This window comes from Dermacentor andersoni, chromosome 10 (assembly GCF_023375885.2).
Source record: "Dermacentor andersoni chromosome 10, qqDerAnde1_hic_scaffold, whole genome shotgun sequence".
In the NCBI taxonomy this organism is placed as follows: domain Eukaryota; kingdom Metazoa; phylum Arthropoda; class Arachnida; order Ixodida; family Ixodidae; genus Dermacentor; species Dermacentor andersoni.
The window spans coordinates 7136762-7157694 of record NC_092823.1 but is presented as its reverse complement, the minus strand read 5'-3'; the positions used below and the strand labels follow the sequence as shown (position 1 = coordinate 7157694).

At 47.1% G+C, this 20933-nt stretch overlaps 1 protein-coding gene across 4 annotated transcripts in view; it reads left to right on the top strand.

Annotated features, from left to right (window-relative positions):
- Window positions 1–20933, top strand: part of LOC126519689 (methylosome protein WDR77-like) — a 262463-nt gene that overhangs the window by 109195 nt on the left and 132335 nt on the right. For all 4 annotated transcript variants that reach the window (XM_055065356.2, XM_050169051.3, XM_072284883.1 and 1 more), the window contains one exon: window positions 6557–6609. In XM_055065356.2, the coding sequence (XP_054921331.1) occupies window positions 6557–6609 (53 nt within the window). The remainder of the gene's footprint in view (window positions 1–6556; window positions 6610–20933) is intronic.

Here is a 20933-nt window from a genome sequence, read left to right as displayed (position 1 = left end):
TTCCAGTTGGGCGATAACGAGGCCTCTGCATTCTCACATCTAATCGACATTCTCACAACGCCTCCCGTTCTGGCCCATTTCGATCCTTCTGCGCCTACCGAAGTCCGTACTGATGCCAGCGGTCACGGAATTGGCGCAGTTCTGGCACAACGCCAGCGTGGCCACGACCGTGTTATCGCTTACGCCAGCAGGCTCTTCTCACCCGCGGAGCGCAACTATTTCATCACTGACCGTGAGTGTCTGGCCCTAGTTTGGGCGGTTGCGAAATTCCGCCCATACTTATATGGCCGACCCTTTTCCTTTGTCACAGACCATCACGTGCTTTGCTGGTTATGCTCACTGAAAGCTCCTACAGGGAGACTTGGTCGCTGGGCCTTACGCCTCCAAGAATATTCGTATACTGTCACCTATAAATCTGGCCGACTACACAAGGACGCTGACTGCCTGTCTCGCTACCCGGTCGACAAGCCTGACGACGCCGACAGTAGTAGCGCCAACGGCATTTTCTCCGTGTCTGCCTTTGCTAACATCGCCAATGAGCAGTACCGAGACCTATCGCTGCGAGCGCTTATCGAGCGTCTGCGCTCTACACCTACCGACGCATTCGTTCGCCAATATGTCCTCCAGGGCGGCATTCTGTATCGAAGGAACTTCCTCCCTGACGGCTCTGATCTTCTTCTTGTCGTGCCAAAACAGCTATGACAGACTGTGCTCTTTGAGATGCATGTCGCACCCACTGCAGGACATCTTGGGCTATCCCGCACGTACGACCACGTCCGCCATTGCTTCTATTGGCCTGGTCTCGCTCGCTCCGTTCGACGCTATGTTGCTGCCTGTGATCCCGGCCAGCGTCGGAAAACACCTCAGGTGCTACCTGCCGGTCATCTCCAGCCGATCACCGTCCCTGTGGAACCGTTCTTTCGTGTTGGATTAGACCTGCTCGGTCCCTTTCTCACGTCATCCTCTCGGAACAAATGGGTAGCCGTCGCGACTGATTATACGCTATCACTCGGGCTCTCCCTACCAGTTGCGCCACTGACGTCGCGGACTTTCTCTTGCGTGACATTATCTTGCTTTATGGCGCCCCGTGACAGCTGCTTACTGACCGTGGTCGAAACTTCCTCTCGAAAGTTATCGCTGACATTGTGCGTTCCTGCTCCATTCAACACAAACTGACTACCTCATACCATCCTCAAACCAATCGCCGGACAGAGCGGTTAAACCGTACTCTTACCGATATGCTGTCCAAGTACGTTTCCAAAGACCACCACGACTGGGACATTGCCCTTCCTTACGTAACATTTGCGCACAATTCTTCCCAGCACGACACCGCCGGATTTTCTCCATTTTATCTACTGTACTGTCGCGAACCTGCCTTGCCCCTAGACACGGCACTTCCTCCTGCTGCGATCTCAACAAGCGAGTATGCGCGCGACGCCATCGCCCTCGCCGACCATGCATGCCAGCTTGCCCGTGCTTCACTGACGGCCTCACAAACCACTCAGCAGTGTCAGTACAACGCCCGCCATCGTGACTTACAGTTTTCGCCTGGTGCGCTTGTGCTCCTGTGGTCGCCCTCTCATCACGTCGGACTTTCAGGGAAGCTCCTTTTGCGATACACAGGGCCCTACCGCGTGCTGCGCCAGGTGACGCCTGTGACTTACGAAATTGCTCCTGTGGGTTCAACCTCGTCCTCTCCTCTGGCATCTAGTGATGTCGTGCATGTCAGTAGGCTCAAGGCCTACTACACTGCTTCCGAGTCCGATCTTTAGTCGAAGAAGTTCGGACGAGGCACATGCACATGCCTTCCATGCTGCGTCCACTTCCTCTTCGATAGGGTCCGGCCAACAACAGCCTCCCATGATTTCCGATGTGAACATAGCTTGTTTGTGCTATCGCATTCGCCTCTTAATGGCAACCTTAAACGTCTTCAATTGTTGTGCTGGTGCGATATACTCACCCACGTTAATACTCCCGTCTACTCACGCTCACTCACTCACGTTCGTACTTACGTCTACCAACACTCACGAGCACTTACTGACATTCACATTCATATTCAGAGTCACCTCAACTCACAAGCACTCACTCACATTCACACTCATCCGCACTCAATAACTCAGGTTCACGCTCACCTACACTCAACCTCATTCACACTCACCTCCACTTAACCATGTTCACACTTGCCTTACTCACACTCACGTTCACACTCACCTCCACTCACTCACAAACACCACATTCACACTCATTTCCACTCACAAGCACTCGCTTACGTTCACACTCACCTGCACTCACATTCACACTCACCTGCACTCGCACTCACAGGCACTCACTCATGTTCACACTCACCTCCACTCACACTCACAATACTCAGTCACGTTCACACTCACCTCCACTCAGACTCACCGGCACTCACTCACTTCTGCTCACACTCACTTCCACTCACATTCACTGGCACTCACTCACGCTCGCACTCACCTCCACTCACACTCACTGGCACTCACCACCACTCGCAGTCACTCACGCTTACCTCCACTCAGACTCACTCGCACTCACCTCCGCTCACACTCTGGCACTCACGCGTACTGCCACTCATCGCCGCTCACACTCAGTGGCACTCAATCGCACTCACTCGCACTCACGCCTTTGAAATGAGTGCAAGTGAGTGCGCCGACAGTGCTTCAGACTCCACTCAATACAAAGCGGTAATTCGGTAAAGCAGAACAGAATTTCGCGGTACATTGAACCCAGTGGCCTATTGTGTTTCTTCATATCGACCTGGAGATGCAGAGTGCTTTGAAGGTTGCTTGACTACATGGCAGCACCTGCTGGGGCCTAACTGTATGATAACTGACAGACGGGTGTCAGCAGAATTTGAGCACTGCCACGTCCTAACTGTCATGTGCAGATGTGTTAACAGTGTACAGTTGAACCTTGTTACAATGAAACCTCGTTACTATGAGCACCACATTAACAAGCTTTTCAGATTAATGAACTTTTGAGACATCCCTTACTCTGCTCATATAGTTTTAATGTAAAAATATTTAAGTACTACAAACTTCAGAATACTAAACTTTCCAGAAAAACAAACATTATTCAATTTCCTTGTCATGTTAACAACGCCTCAGTACTACGAACTAATATTCTGAAATCTGGGGATTCGTAGATTTACGTGTATCCTTCATGGCAGCTGAAACAGTTGGCTAGCAGATGACAATGCGCAGATAGCGGACACTGTGGTGCATGGGTTCGGAAAACCCGAAATAGTGCTCAAGAAAGAAAAATGCGGGCAAGAAACCTTTTTTTTTCAATCTTTTGTGGAGGAGACGGCGCATCAGGTTTTGCGAGCACATGCTCCACCCAGGAAAGTGTCGTGTAGCAATAGAAGCGCGTCTTTTCCTTCTTTCACCCTTTTTTCGGCACATGCCTCTTTCTTTTGCACTTATTTCTGCAGTTGTACTAGCTACGCATGCAGACACTTGTAAGCTCCGCACTCGTGGGGATGCCACACGGTTGCACTTTGCACTTTCAGGGCGGTGTCGTTTACGTGCGCTTGCGCTTTGGCATAGTTCAGGTGTCTGTGTCAAGCAAGATAATTGCAGTGCCCATGGCAAGAAATGTGAAAAATAAACAAACAGCAAGAAACATTGGGCTTTCAAGGCGACATGGAGCTACGAATTTTGTCCATAGTTTTCTTGACGTCATTGTCTGTTTTGCGCATGTCACTCTTATTATAAGAGTGCTTCAGCAGTTCGTGGCGGCACCATCTATGGAAAATAGCAACAGCACGGGCCAAGAGCCAACAGCGACGTTTTTGTGGATAGCTCATATGTTGACAACTTATGTACTAATCGGTGGAGTGGTTAATTTTGGGGCTTCCACTATAATGTTTCATAATGAACAATTTACTGTGGTCCTCTGAAGTTCGTTATACCGAGGTTTCACTGTATTACAACAGCGCATCAAATTTCAGTATACCTTGGTTATATCCAATATTTGTTGCATGCAGACAGTTGTTACATGCGAATATTGGTGAGCAAAATTTTAAGTTTGCGTTTTTATGTTCTGTGATTTATTATATGCATGTTGATTACATCGAGGCTTAACTGCATTTTACAAGCTCCCATGCTGTTGGAGTGCGTGTACAGCCTCACTGTGAGTGATTTAGCACCTCTACATTTAATTAAATGGCATTTGTTACGAAGCCCATCTATGGTCCTGATGACTTCATTTTAACAGCTGACTGTAAATGAATGTAGGGTCAAGACGAAGCTCGTATGGAGGCTATGAAAAAACGTGTGACTAAGCGAAAGGGGTCCACAAATGCTCGAGTGTTGACAAAGCCACCCAGAAGCAGCAAGAGAATGACTTCTGGTCCTGCTGGTCGCTGTAAATGACTCAATGCTTTAAAAAGTCTGAGTGTATGGTGGACCTAACAGCAGAAGGACCATGCAAATAGAAGAGAAAAGGTCTGGATCATACTTGTCCGGCCTTCTTCTCTTCCGTCTTTGTCTTACTTGCATAATTAGGCCAGCCATGCATTTATATAAATTCACCCATGTTCTCATGCCTTTTTTAATTTGTTTTTGTTTGTTATGCGAAGCTTTCTTTGGCTCTTCCCCAGGGTTTGTCGTTCATCATCATTTCTTCATCAGATATATTTGTGTACATTCATACATTGTCAGGATCACTGAGATGCAGCCGATTGCTAATCGTAACTTTGAATCAGCAGCTGCCACCACGAGATGGTGGTGCGGTGATGGCAGTGGCAGATGATGGTGGCACTTGATTGTCTGTGCATCATGGAGCAAGCGTGCCCAAGGCTTCATAAGCCATCGTCAACAGGGATCAGTGGGGACATTGCTATGGGCCATTGCACTGAGCGTGCATGCATGAAGCGTGCACCCTGTCAGCCAGGGTTAAATGGCCGGGGTTTGACAATTGTTTGACAATTGCAGGGAGGTTGCGCAAGTTTCTTAATTTCTGTAGAGTTCACTAGTTGCAATTTAAGTCTATTTATTCAATTGGTTTTTTGTTCGCATTAATCGCTGGTGCTTCATGGCAAGGACTACTCTGGGCTGCTAATACAGGTAAACGTTGATTTAAAGAAGTTGGTAAATAGGCAATTTGCTTCATTATATTGAAATTTTGTGGTATTTAAATTCAACCTTTTATGTGAATAAGTACAGCCACCAATGGATTTTTCATTCAGGTAAGGAACCACAATATCTAAATTTTGAGTGATTGGAAACTGCTAATTTTGTTGACTTTGAGAGTCGGCGACGAAAGACGCAGTTTTGTGCCGTATCGACAATATTTTCACATTTGCGGTATACAGCGAAGCTTGCAGTATGCTTTGGTGTCTACTCTGCCTTCACAGCTGATAGTGTTGCCCGCAGTGGGACGACACCGTCATGAAAAGTGCCGGTAACGGGGAACGAATGCTGCATCTGCCACTCACTTCACCCCGCCTCCGAAACTCGAGATCACGCAGCCTCAAATACTAAGTGCACAGGAAGACGGCGCCCATGATGCCATGTCATCTCAGCACACCCACTCTTTTCTTGCAGATTACATATAAAACAGGGTGTGCAGGCTTCATATATGCTCAGCCACACTGACAGCCATGTGAAGCTGCGGCCGCACTTGAAAATGTGACACACGCAAACTTGTTCCTCACTTCCCCCCCCCCTCCCCTCCTGCTCCTTAGAAGCACTTCCTGTTGGGCTAGTTGGTAGCTGTTCATTATAAAATATAAAGATGCCAAATAAACGGACACACACAAGAGAAGAGAACGGGACAGGGCGCCTCCTGCTCCACTTGTGCGTGCTTGGTCACATTACCGCTAGCTTGCTGCTCTCCCCCTTTCCTCTTGCTTGTATGGAAGGATGGTGCTCATCAAGCCACCATCGTTCTCGGCTCACTCTCGCACGTTTTTGCTCGCCCCCAAAGCATACAGCATGTGAGGTTGCAATAGGGCGCAATATGAACGCCTCATACTTGTGTTGCACGTTTCTTTTCCTTTTGATGTGAATAGCATTCTTAGCCTACTTTAGACACTTTGGCTCTATCTAGCGTGTTTATACCGCCTGCCCTTCAATAAGAAAAGAAAACACAATCCTTTAAAATTTATCCGGTGTTAGGTGGAATCAAACCTGCGCCACAAGTGCAGCAGCCTGGTGCTTTAGCACTGCACCATGAATGCATACGGGCAGTGAGGGAATAATTTTCAGTGTTAGCATGCACTGCCGCTACACCCATCTCAGAGGCCACGCGTAAACTTTGAAGGCACATCGTTAGGTTGCGCAGCATGTCCTGAGGGAAGCACAGGAGAGGAGCTCGGCTACAGTATATTATAGCTCATACATGACCTATTTTGGCCGTGGCAGTACTACAGTGTCTCTACATTGCTTTAATGGGAATCACATAAACTTTGACAGCCATTGGGAAGTGGGATCTGGCAGAGTTTTCTTTTCATCCATCCCTGTCTTTTCTATGCTGTTGCACTGTAAAGGATGGTTACACAGCCAAGTGCAGTGAATGCCCTTGTGTTGTGCAGGATCAAGCTGTGGGACATGACGTCCATGGAGTGCTCCAGGACATATGTGGCAGGTGAGCACGACAGGTGTTTCTTTTATTCAGAAGCGCTTTTTGTTTGCATAAGATTATTGTGTTTGATACTAAAAATACTAACTACATCACTGCAATCAATGGGCCACAGTAGGAATCATGCGCAGCGTGTGAATGTTTCTGCAATTAGGCTTCGATTCTCAAAAATACATGTTGAGGTTTTTGTTCTCTTCGGTTGTGAAGTGTAGCATCTCAAAACAGCGTATTGGATTTTGAGAGACGTTGTTGTGGCTTCTTGATAAACTCTGGCCATATGGTGTTCTTTAACCCTCATCCAACAGGGGAATGTGTTATATCCTGAGTTTTGGTTTTGAAACACCACGCCCATTGTTGAAAATGTACCCCGCCATGCTCCCCTTCCCTTCTGCTGGAATAAACTGAGCGCTTCTTTGGTCCTCGTTAAAGAGGGCATGACACACAATTTTCGATTATAATCTGTAATATGTGAGGTAAATCTCGTGCGTTCAAGAACACGCTGGCGAAATTTTAGCGCATTTGAGTCAGCAGGTAATTTGTAATTGAATTTTTATTACACTTGGAATGGCATAACAGCCGAGCACCATTGGCATGCTTGCGAGCCTTGACAACACAAGCTGCAAGCTTGCCGAGCGAGCATGTATATTCTAGTGAAGAATCGGTGTTTCAGCTGTGCGCACATGCAAGAAACTTCTGCTTTGTTATGCTTGTCATTGGAATTTTTGAACTTGCAGTGGCTGAAACAATGCCACATGCACCTATGTAGCACTGTGGCATGCCAGAGTGAACGGAGACAGGAGTGCTCCGTATTATACTTGAGGTTCCTCAAGGAGCCCGTCAAGCATAAGGCTTGGGAGATGAATATGGGCAGGAAGGACTGGTGCTCATCTGACGCTTTTTTTTTTTTTTTCAAGACACTTCATGCCAGACAGCTACAGCAACAATTTGTGCCTGCTCGCCGAGTTTGGGATACTCATGAAAAAACTGAGGCCAGGCGCAATGCTGACCATGTTCGCGTGCCGACCCATCCAGCAGGCACTGCTCAGCCAAATGTTAGGCTTGCTATTTTTTTTTTTACTGGTATTGGGTGCAATAAAATAAGTTCAAGTGAAGGAGAGTTGGGTACGAGCTAGTTGGTATTTCATTGCAAACATCACTTACAGAGAGTACATTGATAGTGAGATCGAAAGAACGACCAAGACAAGCACCGACTTCCAGCTGGTTTTTATTTTGAGTAACAAGGATATATATGCCAAGACACCAAGGCAAAAGCGCCCCCTCCAAAGCACAAAGCTAGCATGAGTACGCATTCAAAATTCAAAGGAACCATGACCGCCTCCTTAAATTGAACAAGCGCCCATGTGCGACCTCAGAAAAGCAGGTGCTTTATCTGTTAATGCAATTGATGGCTTACTAACCGAGTCACCTTCAGTGATCGCTGCTGCTTCAATGATAAGTCTATAGTCGGATACAACTTTAGAAAAAAGGGGAGGCCCGGCCCAGATGGCCGAAGCGCGACAGCCGATTGCCTCCGCGACTAAAATAGTCCCGCTCGAGAAATCGGGCTCCTGAAACGCGCAATCCTCGGTATAAATGAAGACTTTTGTATTTTGATGACTGGTTTAGTAGAGCTCTCATGTGCTACAGCACATGCCGGATAGCGACAGAAAAATAAGCCCGTGCCTTCTACAACGCTGCCCGTCGTCTGCTCTTTAGCTTCATTGCAAGTGACAAAAGTAGAAAGAGCAGCTCTGCATGGCTTTTGCGCTTGTTTACATGTACACGGCGTATCTACTACTCGTTTTCCAAGCTTAAAATGAATCAATTGCTATTGAAAAAGTACTTATATAGAACAATGCATTTATTGCAACCATTGCAAACCTGAGGCGAGAATACTCGAGGCAGGAAGGTACAAAAATGCTTCATTCATCATTTTAAATAAACACCCTTGGCTTTAAATTGCATAAAATTTATATTTTTTTGGTTTTGTGTTTTCACAATTTCACAGCACGCATTCTACAGCTTGTGCTTGCAGTGAGCACTGCAATCAATCGACGGTGGTCACAATGGTCGAACACCGTCGCTAGACGCTCGGTTATCTCACTGCTGACAATGATCGTTCATGCTAAGTTGACGGCGACAAATCATTGCGTTAAAGGCTTCTTCTGCAAATATTTTCTGTTGAGACACTTGTAGGTTTGTTTCATGCGCGCACACTTTTCTGATTTCCCCTGAGAATGGTTTCGCTCCATCACTTCACCCTGTCCGACGAAAAACGCAGCGACACAGTACACGAACACACCCGCCGCTAACAGTAGGCACCAGTCTTTGGAAAACATTTCTCGTCATAACTTCACTCTGGAGCGAAATAAAACAACATGGAACAAACACGCACGATGTGTGTTCGTAGCGGTCGTCGCGGGATCCTGTTTTCAGGCAAAGCGTAGCGCAGCGCCAGCGATGCTCGCTGCAACGTTCCTTCGCCGGATCACGGCTCAGAATAAACGCATGCGGCACAAATGCCGCATCATAAGCTCATAGTAATATTTCCGGCATGATAGACCATCACAAACAGTTCCGTAATTCACTATGATGAGGGGCTGAAGCACACAGCTGACGCGACCTCGCCCAGTTCGAAGCGCGGGCGGCCATCTTCTCCGTCGGCCGGCTCACCGGCCGTCCGGCTGATGACGTTAGTCCAGAGTGCGCGCCCATTGGTAGGTGCTCGTTTGCCTACGCCTCGGAGGAGTAAACGCCCCCTTTTTTCTGAAGTTGTATCAGGCTATAGTTAGTGTTTTCATTAGGAAGCCTAGCTAAGATACTGGTCTTTTCAAAGAGCTGAATAAAGCCGCATTGTGCACACTTTATTGCTATGTTCTTGCAATCTAACATTTAGACATCTACCTGTCTGCTCTATATGACTGACCGCATGTCAGGGGTATCTTGTAAACTACACCTTTCAAACAATCTGTATACTTTTTCCTGTGATTGATACTGCAAGAACTACGTCCCTCAGTAACAGGATTAGTTCTAACACAAAGCTGTGCAAGTTTTCTAGGTGCAGAGAAAATAGCATCGATACTTGCCCTTTGTCCTATTTTCTTAAGTTTGTGAGAGATCTCATGAGTGTACGGGATAACAGCTGTTTTGTTTCTTCGATCATGTACCTGAGGCTCAGTGCTGTGAGGATCAGTGCTGAACCTACTACACAACTTCTCCGAGACTGAAACAAGAAGGTTGCTAGGGTACCCTGCCGCCCTCAGCCAAGCGATCTGCGAACTGAAACTAGGTTCTATCAAATGATAGCAGGATTTTGTTAGGGCATTATGCAAGCAAGCATGAACGATACCTCTCTTAATCAGTTTTGAATGGGTGGATGCATTGGACAATAGAGGCTTATTGGCACGCGGCTCATACATCCAGCATGCATGTCGCTGGGCAAAGGATAGCTTCAGATCTAAAAACCTAAGGGATCCATTCTCCGGAAGTTCATGTGTGCATGAGAGCGGATGCAGGCATTCTTCAAACAGAACCAATGTCTTACAAACGGAGGTTGCAATACAGCTGTCCTCACAGTTAAACGGAATAAAAAAAATCATTCACAAAACCAAAAGCGTTTTTGATTTTTGTATTGCCCAACTGTTACATGATGTTCCTGTCTAGGTAAGCCAAAAATAAATCGCTCAACAAGGGAGCATTATAAGACCCTATATATATCCCACTTTTTTGAAGGAATGGAATGGAATGGAAAACTTTATTGACTCTTTTAAGGTTTTAGCGGGTCGAGGCCGAAGTCTTCATTCTTGAAGCTTGGGTCCTCTTCAGCCATGGATGGGCCCCTAGTCCAGGGCTCCACTGAGCCGGGTTGCCTCGCACGCGTGCGCTATTAGAGCTCTTTGAGCCTCTAGCTCGCGGCTGGTGAGCCAGCTCTCCCATTGCTCCGCACTTGGTGTTTTGTGTTTGTGGAATGCCTAGTTTCTTGTACACTCCCATGTAATGTGGTATAATGTTGGTTTAGCTCCACACCACGGACAGGTTGCACTATACTGCGTGGGGAACATCCTACTTAGTATGTGTAAATTTGGGAAGGAGCCCGTTTGCAGTCTCCGCCATCCTGCGGCCTCCTCCTTTGTTAATGCTTTATGTGGTGGGGAAATTGATGTCTTAGCCCCTTATAGAGGTTTAGTAGCTCTGAATAGCTGTTCCCGCAGTTGATCTGTGGCCCCTCTGGGGCGGTTGACGTTCCTGCTCGGCTGGTCATCCCTCGAGCTAGGCTGTCTGCCCCTTCGTTGCCCCTGATCCCTGCGTGGCTTGGTATCCAGATAATGTCATGTGTGGGTTGTCCCTCAGTGATTGGAACTCTGCTGAGGATCTTGAGCTCCGTGTTACTAATTCTGCCTCTTATATAGCTCCGGCACGCCTCTTGTGAATCTGTTAGAATATTGAGGAATATTCCTGTTCTATAACCTTCTTCCACTGCCAGTGCGACAGCAATTTCCTCTGCCTCGGTTATGTTAGCCACCTCGGCTGTGAGTCCTGTGATTAATTCTCCTTGATTATTTACTACCACCGCTGCCGCGTTGTTTTTGTGTGCTTGTGAGTATAGGGAGGCATCGATATAGACTGTATTGTCCCGATGTCCCATTGTCTTTTCGTAAAACTCTGCCCTAGCCTGTCTCCTACTCGCATGGAGGTTAGGGTCCATGTTGCGAGGGATAGGTTGTATGCGTAGTTTCTTTCTTAGTGGGTCTGGTATTGGGGTGACCCTGCTACTTTGTGGTTTTTCTACTTCCCGACCTAGCTTTGTCAGGAGCGCCCTTCGTGTTGTTGTATTGCTGAGTCTTCGTACTTGTGCCTTGAGCTGGCATTCCCTTAGTTCTTCAAGAGTGTTGCCGATTCCAAGTTGCATGAGTTTGTCGTTGGATGTGTTCCTTGGGAGGTGGAGAGCTGTTTTATACGCTTTCCGGAGGATGGTCTCCACTTGCTCTTTTTCGGTTTTGGTGATTTCATGGTACGGCAGTGAGTATGTGACCCGGCTGACTATCAGGCTGTTGACCAACCTGAGTGTGTCCTCCTCTTTCATGCCATATCTCTTGTGTGCCACTCTGCTAATCATTCGGCCCACCTGTCCTGCTGCTTTGTTTAGCAGGCAGATTGTGTGGCTGCATTTCCAGCTTCCTTGCAGCCACATGCCGAGGATTCTAATCATCTTTTGTTCCGGGATGTTCTGTCCTTCTACCCTTACTTCGAGCGGGGCATCAGTGGGGTGTCTGCCCACCCTGAGAAGTTCAGATTTCTCCGTGGAGCATCTGAGGCCTCTTTGCTTTGTGTATTCTTCGATGCAGGCGGCAGCTTCTTGTAGTGCCTCTTGTTTATCCCCTAGTGAGCCTTGAGTAGTCCAGATCGTTATGTCGTCCGCGTACATTGCGTGACTGATTCCTTGGATCTTGCTAAGTTTCTTGGTAAGGTTGACCATTGCTATGTTGAAGAGTACTGGCGAGATTACTGAGCCCTGCGGAGTGCCCTTGCATGGCGTTTGAAAGGCATCACTCCGTAGGTCTCCCAGGCCTACTGTCGCTGTTCTGTCGGTTAGGAAGCTTCTGATATAGTCATGGACTTCCCGCAATTAGTAGTGTTAATCCCCTCCATAATGGCGGCGTGGGACACGTTGTCAAAGGCTCCCTTGATGTCGATGGCCATGACCACGTTTTCCCCGTTTTTCGGAATTGTCTCGAGTACCTCTTCCTTTAGCTGTAGCAAGATATCTTGGGTAGACAAGTTTGCCCTGAAGCCGAACATGGTGTTGGGGTACCATCCTCTGTCTTTAAGATGTGTTTGAATTCTTCGGGTCACTATTCTTTCGTACAGCTTGCCTAGGCATGATGTAAGCGAAATTAGTCTGAGATTTTCAATTTGGAGTTTTTTGCCGGGTTTCGGAATCATCACCACTACGGCGTGTTTCCACTCCGCTGGTACTTTGCCTTCCTCCCATAGTTTGTTGAGGTAGAGGGTGAGCTGATCAATTGCTTCGTCGCTGAGGTTTCGAATTAGCGAGTTTCGGATTTTGACCGCCCCTGCTGCTGTGTTCTTTGTTGTAGCCCTTACAGCCTCGACGACCTCTTCTCTTGTGATGGGTCGGTCTGTAGTTGAATTTTCTTCACCCTGGTAGTCGCCTCGGTAGCCTTCTACCGAGATCTTTCCGTAGCATTTTTCCCGTACTGCTTGGAGCAGTTGTTCTTCTGTTCCTTCATACTGGTGGATTAACCTCTGAATGGATTTGCTGCTTTCCGCCTTGCTCTTGCTGAGATCCATGAGTGTTTTGAGGATATGCCATGTTCTGGCTGTGCTTAGGGTGCCATTCAGTGAGGTACTAAACTGCTGCCACCCCTGCCTTGCCAGCTGCGATGCATACTCCTCTGCTTGCTGAGTTATTTCGGCAATTTTCTTCTTAAGCTTTCTATTTAGCTTCTGACGCTTCCACCGCTTGGTTAGGCCTCGTCGTGCCTCCCATAGCCTGAGGAGTCGTTTGTCCACTTCTGGTGCTTGTTCTGTTCGTTCCACTTCTTTTGTGTAGAGATCTCTTATTTGTCTGAGTTGTTGGCTCCAATCCTCTGCCGAGGTTATGTCCCCTTTTAGCTGTTTACAGTGGACTCGAAAGGCATCCCAGTCTGTTAGACTTGCCTTGCCAATCTTCCTCCTGATGATTTCTGCCTCTGTGCTGACCCTGATGATTTAGTGGTCGCTGCCGAGGTTTTCTTGCAAGTTCTCCCATTCGACTTGCTTAGTGCCCCTGACAAAGGTTAGGTCGGGACACGTGTCCACGCTTACGCTATTGCCCTGTCTGGTGGGTTAGCTTTCATCTGTGAGTAGCTCGCAGCCTATGTTTTCTGCAGCTGTGCAGATACTGCGCCCTTTCTTGTCTTCGATTCTACTGCCCCACTGCGGACTCTTCGCATTGAAGTCCCCTGCTATTATTAGGGTGTTTTGCCCTGCAAGCTTCTTCGCTTCCGCAAAAAGCTTAATGAAGTTTCCTCTGTTTTTAGGTGGGCTATATAGATTGATTATGAAAGTGCTCTTAGCTTTCTTTTTCTGTTTTGGAATCACTTCGGTCACTATATGTTCTAGCTGTGTGTCTTCTAGTTCCTTATGTGCTATGGTTGTTATTTTGTTGCTTATTAAAGTCGCTGTTCATCCATTTTCCTGACACGTATATCCTTTTAGGGTTGGGATGCAATTTGTTTCCTGTAGTAGTATTAAATCTGGTGGATTTCCTCTAGTGTTAATGAACTGTTGCAGGAGTCCCTGCTTGCGCTTGTAGCTCCTGCACTTCCACTGCCAAATCTCTAGTTGGTTTGGTCCTGCCATGTTGATGTATTGGTGTTGTTATTTGTTCCCTGGGATTCTGATCGAAACCTGCGCTCGTTGTAGAGGCCGTCTCTGGCGTCGTTTACTGTTCTCTGTGTAGTTTGATTCTTTACGTAGTTGCGGAAGCCCTGGTCTTGCAGGGCTATCTTTTGATTTAGCTGCTGCATTTGCTGCATGAAAGCTTTGAGGTCTTCAATTGAGGTGTTCCCCTCGCTAGTTTGCTTGCTCTCTATATGTTGCTGCGGCGGTGATGGCGCCCTAACTGGTGAGAAACCTGCCTTTCTCATCTCTTGCATTTCCTGAATGAAGGAAATTCCATTCCATTCGGCAAAGGTTGAGGAAAGGTAAAGTTGAAGCAATTTTATAAAATCTGTGACACACCACATTCATTTTGGAATGCTACAGTTCTAGGTCATGGTTAGGACAGAAATGTGCTTTTACCGCTCACTTTTTACACGTGTACAGCCCTCTACTAGAATTTCCCGCAGAAAACTGCAAAATCTTGGATGACTGTGTCTTGCCCCCTTTAAGGGAAATCCTTTTTCTTCTGCGGTGCTCTGCACCTCGGCTGTTTGGTCTGCTTCGTAGGCTCCCCTTCGGCTGGTGTGGTCCCAACGCCACTGCACTACACAAATACATTGACGATGAGGTAAATAAAACCGTCCTGCTGCATACACCATGGACACTACTCCACCTGCCACTCCTGTCTCCTTCGCCGTCAACGACTGCATCGACACCAGCCTTCCCTTCCACTGCTCCCGCCATGGCTTTCGCGCCGCCACCGTTCCTTGCTTCGCCTGGTACACAAACAGTACCTTGGCTGACTTGGAAACTATCTTTCCAAATGTTTCTGCAGTCTACCAGAGGCAAGGCGTTACTGGATGACAGGAAAAAGGCCGTGGCACTAGCCAACATAGGCTTCAAGGGGCAGTGTTTGTTCTTTGACCTCACGTCGCAAGCGGACCTGGCTACTGCAAGTTTTCAAGGCATACTATGTGTCTTCCATGTGTCTGCATTATGAAGACAGTAATAACTGTTTGGTACACTGCATTATTTTCCAGGATCACAAGCAGCAGCCAGGAAAGAGTTTCCAGTATTTTGTCACCGCGTTACATCAGTTGGCACCTGCTCGTATCTTTGGTGCTTGGATGACGAGTTGCTGCGAGACCAGATTCTGCAAGGCGTCACATCTACAAGAATCCACGAAAGGCTTCTGTACAAAGGACCTTTGCTGACGCTACAGAAAGCTGAAAAAATTAGATGATGCGTTGAGCAAGTTCACAAAAAACTTCAGGTATTCAGAGGTTCTCCCATGCATCGCGTCTCTACGAAGCGGCAAGATGGTGACGCTAACCGTCGCTACCCGTCGCTTTCCTCGCTTGGGTGCTCAAGATAATGGTCCTCGCCAACTTCCTTCCTCGAACTGACGGGTTCAACGTGGCGCCGAAAAACATGTTGGAAAGCCACAAACTGGGGAAGCCAGCCAATATGGCGCCTGGCAAAAATTTCACAAAGCCAGTCAAGATGGAACAGTCACTTATTACCATTGTGTATCAACTTAGCCCATAGCATCCAATCCAGGCTGTTCGGCCAAGCACTTTACGTTACGTGCCATGCCTACAGAAAAGTGGGACATTATTCTAGTTTGCCATTCACGGAACTGAATGGATTGAGCATCTCCTGCAAGAGCTCAGCTCGTTTCCTCTTCTGCTGAAACAGAGTCAGCAAATACAGTCTCTTCCGGGCTAACAATACAAGCACCGAATTCCTATCGGGCAATAATTTATGCCAAAATCCTCATTGCAAATACTTAGCTCGAGTTGCTCGTCTATATGGGAGCTACGGTCTCTCTGATAAACAGCGTCACATACGAAGAGCATTTCAAGGGTTTTCCTCAGTCTGCTTCGAGTCTCCTACTCGATAATTACTCTCGGCAAGAAATAATGCATTCAGAACATTTCTCCATGGTAGTGAAATACTGCAATACGTCTGCAGTAGTTACAGTCTACATCACGGACCCGGCCATTTCTCTTCTGGACCTAGACGGCATTCAAGCCTTGGGCATCGATATTCAAGGATTTTCACTCACTTGTCACCAAGTGTCAGGAATTCCGGCTGATCCGGCTATCATGTAATTGTCTCTACCGCACAATGCTCCAGCGGAATTCTCTAATCTGTTTTCAGGGCAACTGGGACATGTAAAGGGCTTCATGCATGAAGTTCGTCTACGAGTTTCTGTGCGAGCATTCTCGGCAAAACTTCATCCTCTACCCCTGGTGCTCCACGAGCAAGTTTCAGCTGAACTGCAACAACTGGAAACGGCTGACATCATCAAATGTGTCTCAGCATCTGAGTGGATTTCCCCGCTGTTTGTGGTTTGTAAAAAGGACAATTTCAGTCGACTTTGTCTCTATCTCTGGGAACCCAACAAGGCCATCGTGGTCAACGCCTTTTCGCTACCGAGAGCTAATGAACTGTTGCATCGACTTGCTAATGCCATCGTGTTCAGTCAGTTGGGCTTACAATCCACATATTACCAGGTTCTATTATCCGAGAAAAGCTGTGAGCTTACCACTTTTATTACTCATGACAATCTCTTACATTAAGAGTGTGTTTCCGTTTGTCATCTGCACCATCCACTTTTCAGCAGATCATGTCACCTGTCCTTAAAGACAGTCCCGGTACATTGTTACCTTGATGATGTTCTTGTTTTGGATCATACTCGACATAACCACGACAGAGATTTGCAATTTCTCTTTTGCTAAATAAGTAATACTGGCATGCAGTTGAACCTTAAGTGTGTATTCAATGTCCCGGAACTAACTTTTGCAGGACATAAAATTTCTTAAAACGGCCAGTGTACAACAAAATCAAGGCGATTGTCGAAGCTCCACAACCACATGACAGGAAGGCTCTGTATTTATTTCTGGTCCTCACAGGGCATTATGCAAAATTTATCCCGCAATATGCTGACATGGTAGAACCATTAAGGAAACTTATAAGCAAGGACAAGCTCTTGTCTGTGATCAGGATACTGAGTACAGCTTCCTGCCTGTTAAGGAAGTACAGTAATCCCTCGTTACAACAAAATTACTCAAAATACCACTTTATTCGAAATTTCTACCGGTCCCGACCCAAACGCATGCATTTTAAGCCACATTACTGGAAGCGCACGAAGAGCTTGACCCGCTTACAGCGAAGTGGCAAGCAGAGGAATCGCCGCCGTCGAGCCTTTTGCACATGCAGTGTCAAATTAACACTGCCGACGAATTAGTCTCATGCAGGCACAGATTGGGCCACAAAAGTACCAAACCCACGACTGATGACCGCCTAGTAATGAGTACCAAGTGAGTGCTGAGTGCTCCCAGCTGTTTATTGCGGAGCGAACGAAAGCTGTCAAATGCCATGATGCAGCGCGCTCAGACTGTTAATTTTGCTTGCAATTGCATCACTGGTATCCCCCGGGGTAGAATCCACATGAAAATAAAGTTTTCCTGACGATTTTCGGTGCCAGAAAACCACGCTCTCTTGGATGTCGAAAAGTGGCCAGAAGACCACAGGCAATCTTGCCGTAAAATTCCATGGGGTGCGTTTGATGAGCAAAGTTTTATCTCTCCAAAGAGCACTTATGGAAGGTCCCTCCGATTAAAAGTGCCATGTTCGATGCGAGCAGCTACGTTAAAAAATCGGGAAGATGACTTTGGGGAAGCCGGTCCAGAAATATGCTTGCGGTTTACCATAATCGGCTTGCATCGCAATAAAACACCGCCCCTAGCTTCGTTGCACTTTTGACAGTGCAAATCTACTGATAACTTGGCGAAAACCCAAAAAATCCGAGCATCACCAGCAGCAAGTCAGGTTGTCAACATGACGAATCAATGCAAGCTGTTGTTTCCCCAGTGATTTCCTCGAGCCAGTCATGCTCGATTTACGCCATCTGACTTTAGACAAACAGCCTAAATGCCTGGTATGGTCATTGAATTTTGTTCCTAGACATTTGTCAATGGCGCGGAAACCACAGTGTGCGAACACCGACACTTGAACTGTAGAATTAGCAGAGTGTCGTCGACAACGGTGCACCGAAAAACTCTCGTATTGCCCAGTGATCATGCAAAGCCCCTACTGCAAAACAGTTCAATTTTCTTGATCACACTGTATACCCACAATGAGCGGCTAATTGTTTTTTGAGCACAACAAACACAACCTCAGACTCGAGCCACGGCATTTGTAGTGCTTTCCAGCGTGATACTCTCGTAGTCTTCCATGACGTCTACAGCCTCCCTATTAAAGCAGCGATTGCCTTCCCCTCCTTATTTTCTCTCCCGTCTGCAAGCCGTTTGGATGCCAGTCACTTTTCACACTCGCCTTCATGTCAACTCCTTGCCTCCTCGCTGCCAATTTCAACGTTGCTGCTCCTCCAAAGTTGCCCTCTACCGGCCTGCCCTCCAAAGCACAATCTTCCACTAACTAGTGCGCTTCCACAATTCCTGCTTCTTGGTCGGCACAACTCCTATCGCCTTTCTTCCGCTACCCGTGAAGATGATGCCAAGCCCGCCATTGCAACCGTCGCCATCACCAGCGTGCTCTAACAAGGAAAGCGAGATGCCCTGACGACATTTTGAAGCTTCTGCCTTCTGCGTTGCCCGCCGCGTTCAGTCACTTTGGTGCTGACAGTGCATACGTTTGGATCCGTGCTGCAGGCTTTGCGATTGTGTGTTATCCGGGGTGCTTCGTTAGGCATGTCTCGCGTGTGCTTTTGTGGTCTACAAAGATAAATGGCTATGTCTGTCTCCAGGCAAAAGTGTCTGACTTTGGAGCAGAAAGTTCTGCTGATGAAAGAAGTGGAAAAAGGTAGCCAACAGAAAACTGACATCGCAAAGGAATTCGGCATACCACTATCTACTTTATCAACTGTATTGAAAAACCAGGAAGCTGTGCTGGATGGCTTTGAAAAGAGCTTCTCAGTGAAGAGAAAGAGGAATTGGGATTCGAAATACCCTGAAGAGGAAGGTGCACTTCTACGGTGGCTGAAAAACACCAGGAGTGCAAAGCTTCCCGTACATGGATCTGCACCTACTACAAAAGCCGAAGCTCTCGCTCTCCAAATGGGCCATAAAGGTTTTAGGTGCAGCAATGGCTGGCTTGAGCAGTTCAAGAAATGACATGGCGTGACCTCGAAGTTGATCATTGGCGAAAGTGCAGCCGTGAACCATGACACTGTAGATGTATAGCACCAACATCAACTCTAAGCTCTACTTGAAAAGTATGAAGACAAAGACATCTACAACCTAGATGAGGCTGCATTTTTCTACAAGATGCTACCAAATTGCACATTCACTACTGCTAGCAGATCCTCATCTGAAGGAAAACAGAGCAAGGAGCGCATCACTGTGCTGTTTGGTGCTAATGCAACAGGCAAGAACAAGCTTCCCTTGTTGATACTGGGGAAGGTGGAGGAGCTGCGGTGCTTCCGAAATGCAACTACTGTGTTCCCAAGGAATGCATCCACAGAAGTAACAAGCGAGCTTAGATGACTGCTGCTATTCTTGAAGACTATGTGTGCCTTCTGGATAGACAGTTCAATGCAAAGAATCTACGAGTGCTTTTCGTAATTGACAATTATCCGAGCCGGGGGAAGATCGACAACCTCAAGGCGATCACTGTGGAATTTTTGCCTGCAGACACAACCGCAGTACTGCAACCGATGGATCAGGGCATCATTGAGACCACCCGGAAGCTGTACCACAAGGCTCTTTTGCACTGCATGCTCACAGTGTAGGATGCCAGCAAGAGGTACAACATTGATTTGCTTGATACGATTTATTTGCTTAACTTTTCATGGAAAGAACTCGCACCTTCGAGGGTCACCAACAGCTTTGCAGCGATCTGTAAGAGGCTGTTCATAAGATTGCTGGCCAAGAGGTAGAAGGCGACTTCGAGACATTCGCGTTGGCTGACGCTGCTGCCCCCGGGGTCGCCCTAGCGGTGGATGTGGAGATACTAATTGACACTGTTGGTGGTCCCGACGAGGACGAAGAGCCGACAGACGAAGAGCCACTTGAAGTGCCAACTATGGTGCAGCCGCAGGAGTACCTACGCTTGCTGCGAAGTAAGGTTAAATGCATGGGTGGCAACTACGGCCTCGTGCAATGCTTAGTCAAGTTAGTGCAGGGGTTGCTCGCACCTGGTTGGAACTTCAAACAACCAAAGCTCACTGCCTTTTTTGCACCTGAATAAAGTTTTACTTCATTGAATACATTGTATTTGTACTTCCTCGCAGTTGTGCAATTAAGTTCGACTGCTTTAGCTTCACTTCAGTGGTCACTTATATCGAATTACTGCTTATAAAGAATTTTTTTTGCCGTCCCGCTGTCTTTGTTATAACAAGGGATTACTGTACTTGCTTTGCATGCTCTGGTGCGCTTCTTTCAACTGCATCTACCTGTCGTAACAGTCGATGCCTCAGACGTTGGCTTGGATGCCATCCTTCAACAAAAGTGCAGAAATCAATTATTGACAGTTGCTTTTGCATCCCACACATTAACTCGTGCAGAATGATGGTACTTCATAGGCGAACAAGAAGCATTGGCATGTCTTTTTGCTTGTGAATTTGGCATGTTTACTTGTGGGGTAGAGAGTTCACATTAAGGACGGATCAAGCTTCCATTACATTACCATCTTCAAAGGGTTCTGGACAATGTCCATTAAGGATTTTACAATGGAGTGCAAGATTACTTTATTACAATTTCACCATTGAGTGCTGCAAGGGTAATCAAAATGTCATAGCTGATTCATTGTCTTGCCTACCTGTTCCTGCTGAATCTGAACTAGCACTAGATGGAAATACTGTTTTTGGTTTCAGTAAGCATAACAAAGGAAGAGTTTCAAGCAGCTACACTGGCTGATCCAGTTTGCCAAGCTTTAAGAGAAAAATTGTTCAATGGGTGGAGAAATGCTGCTGATCT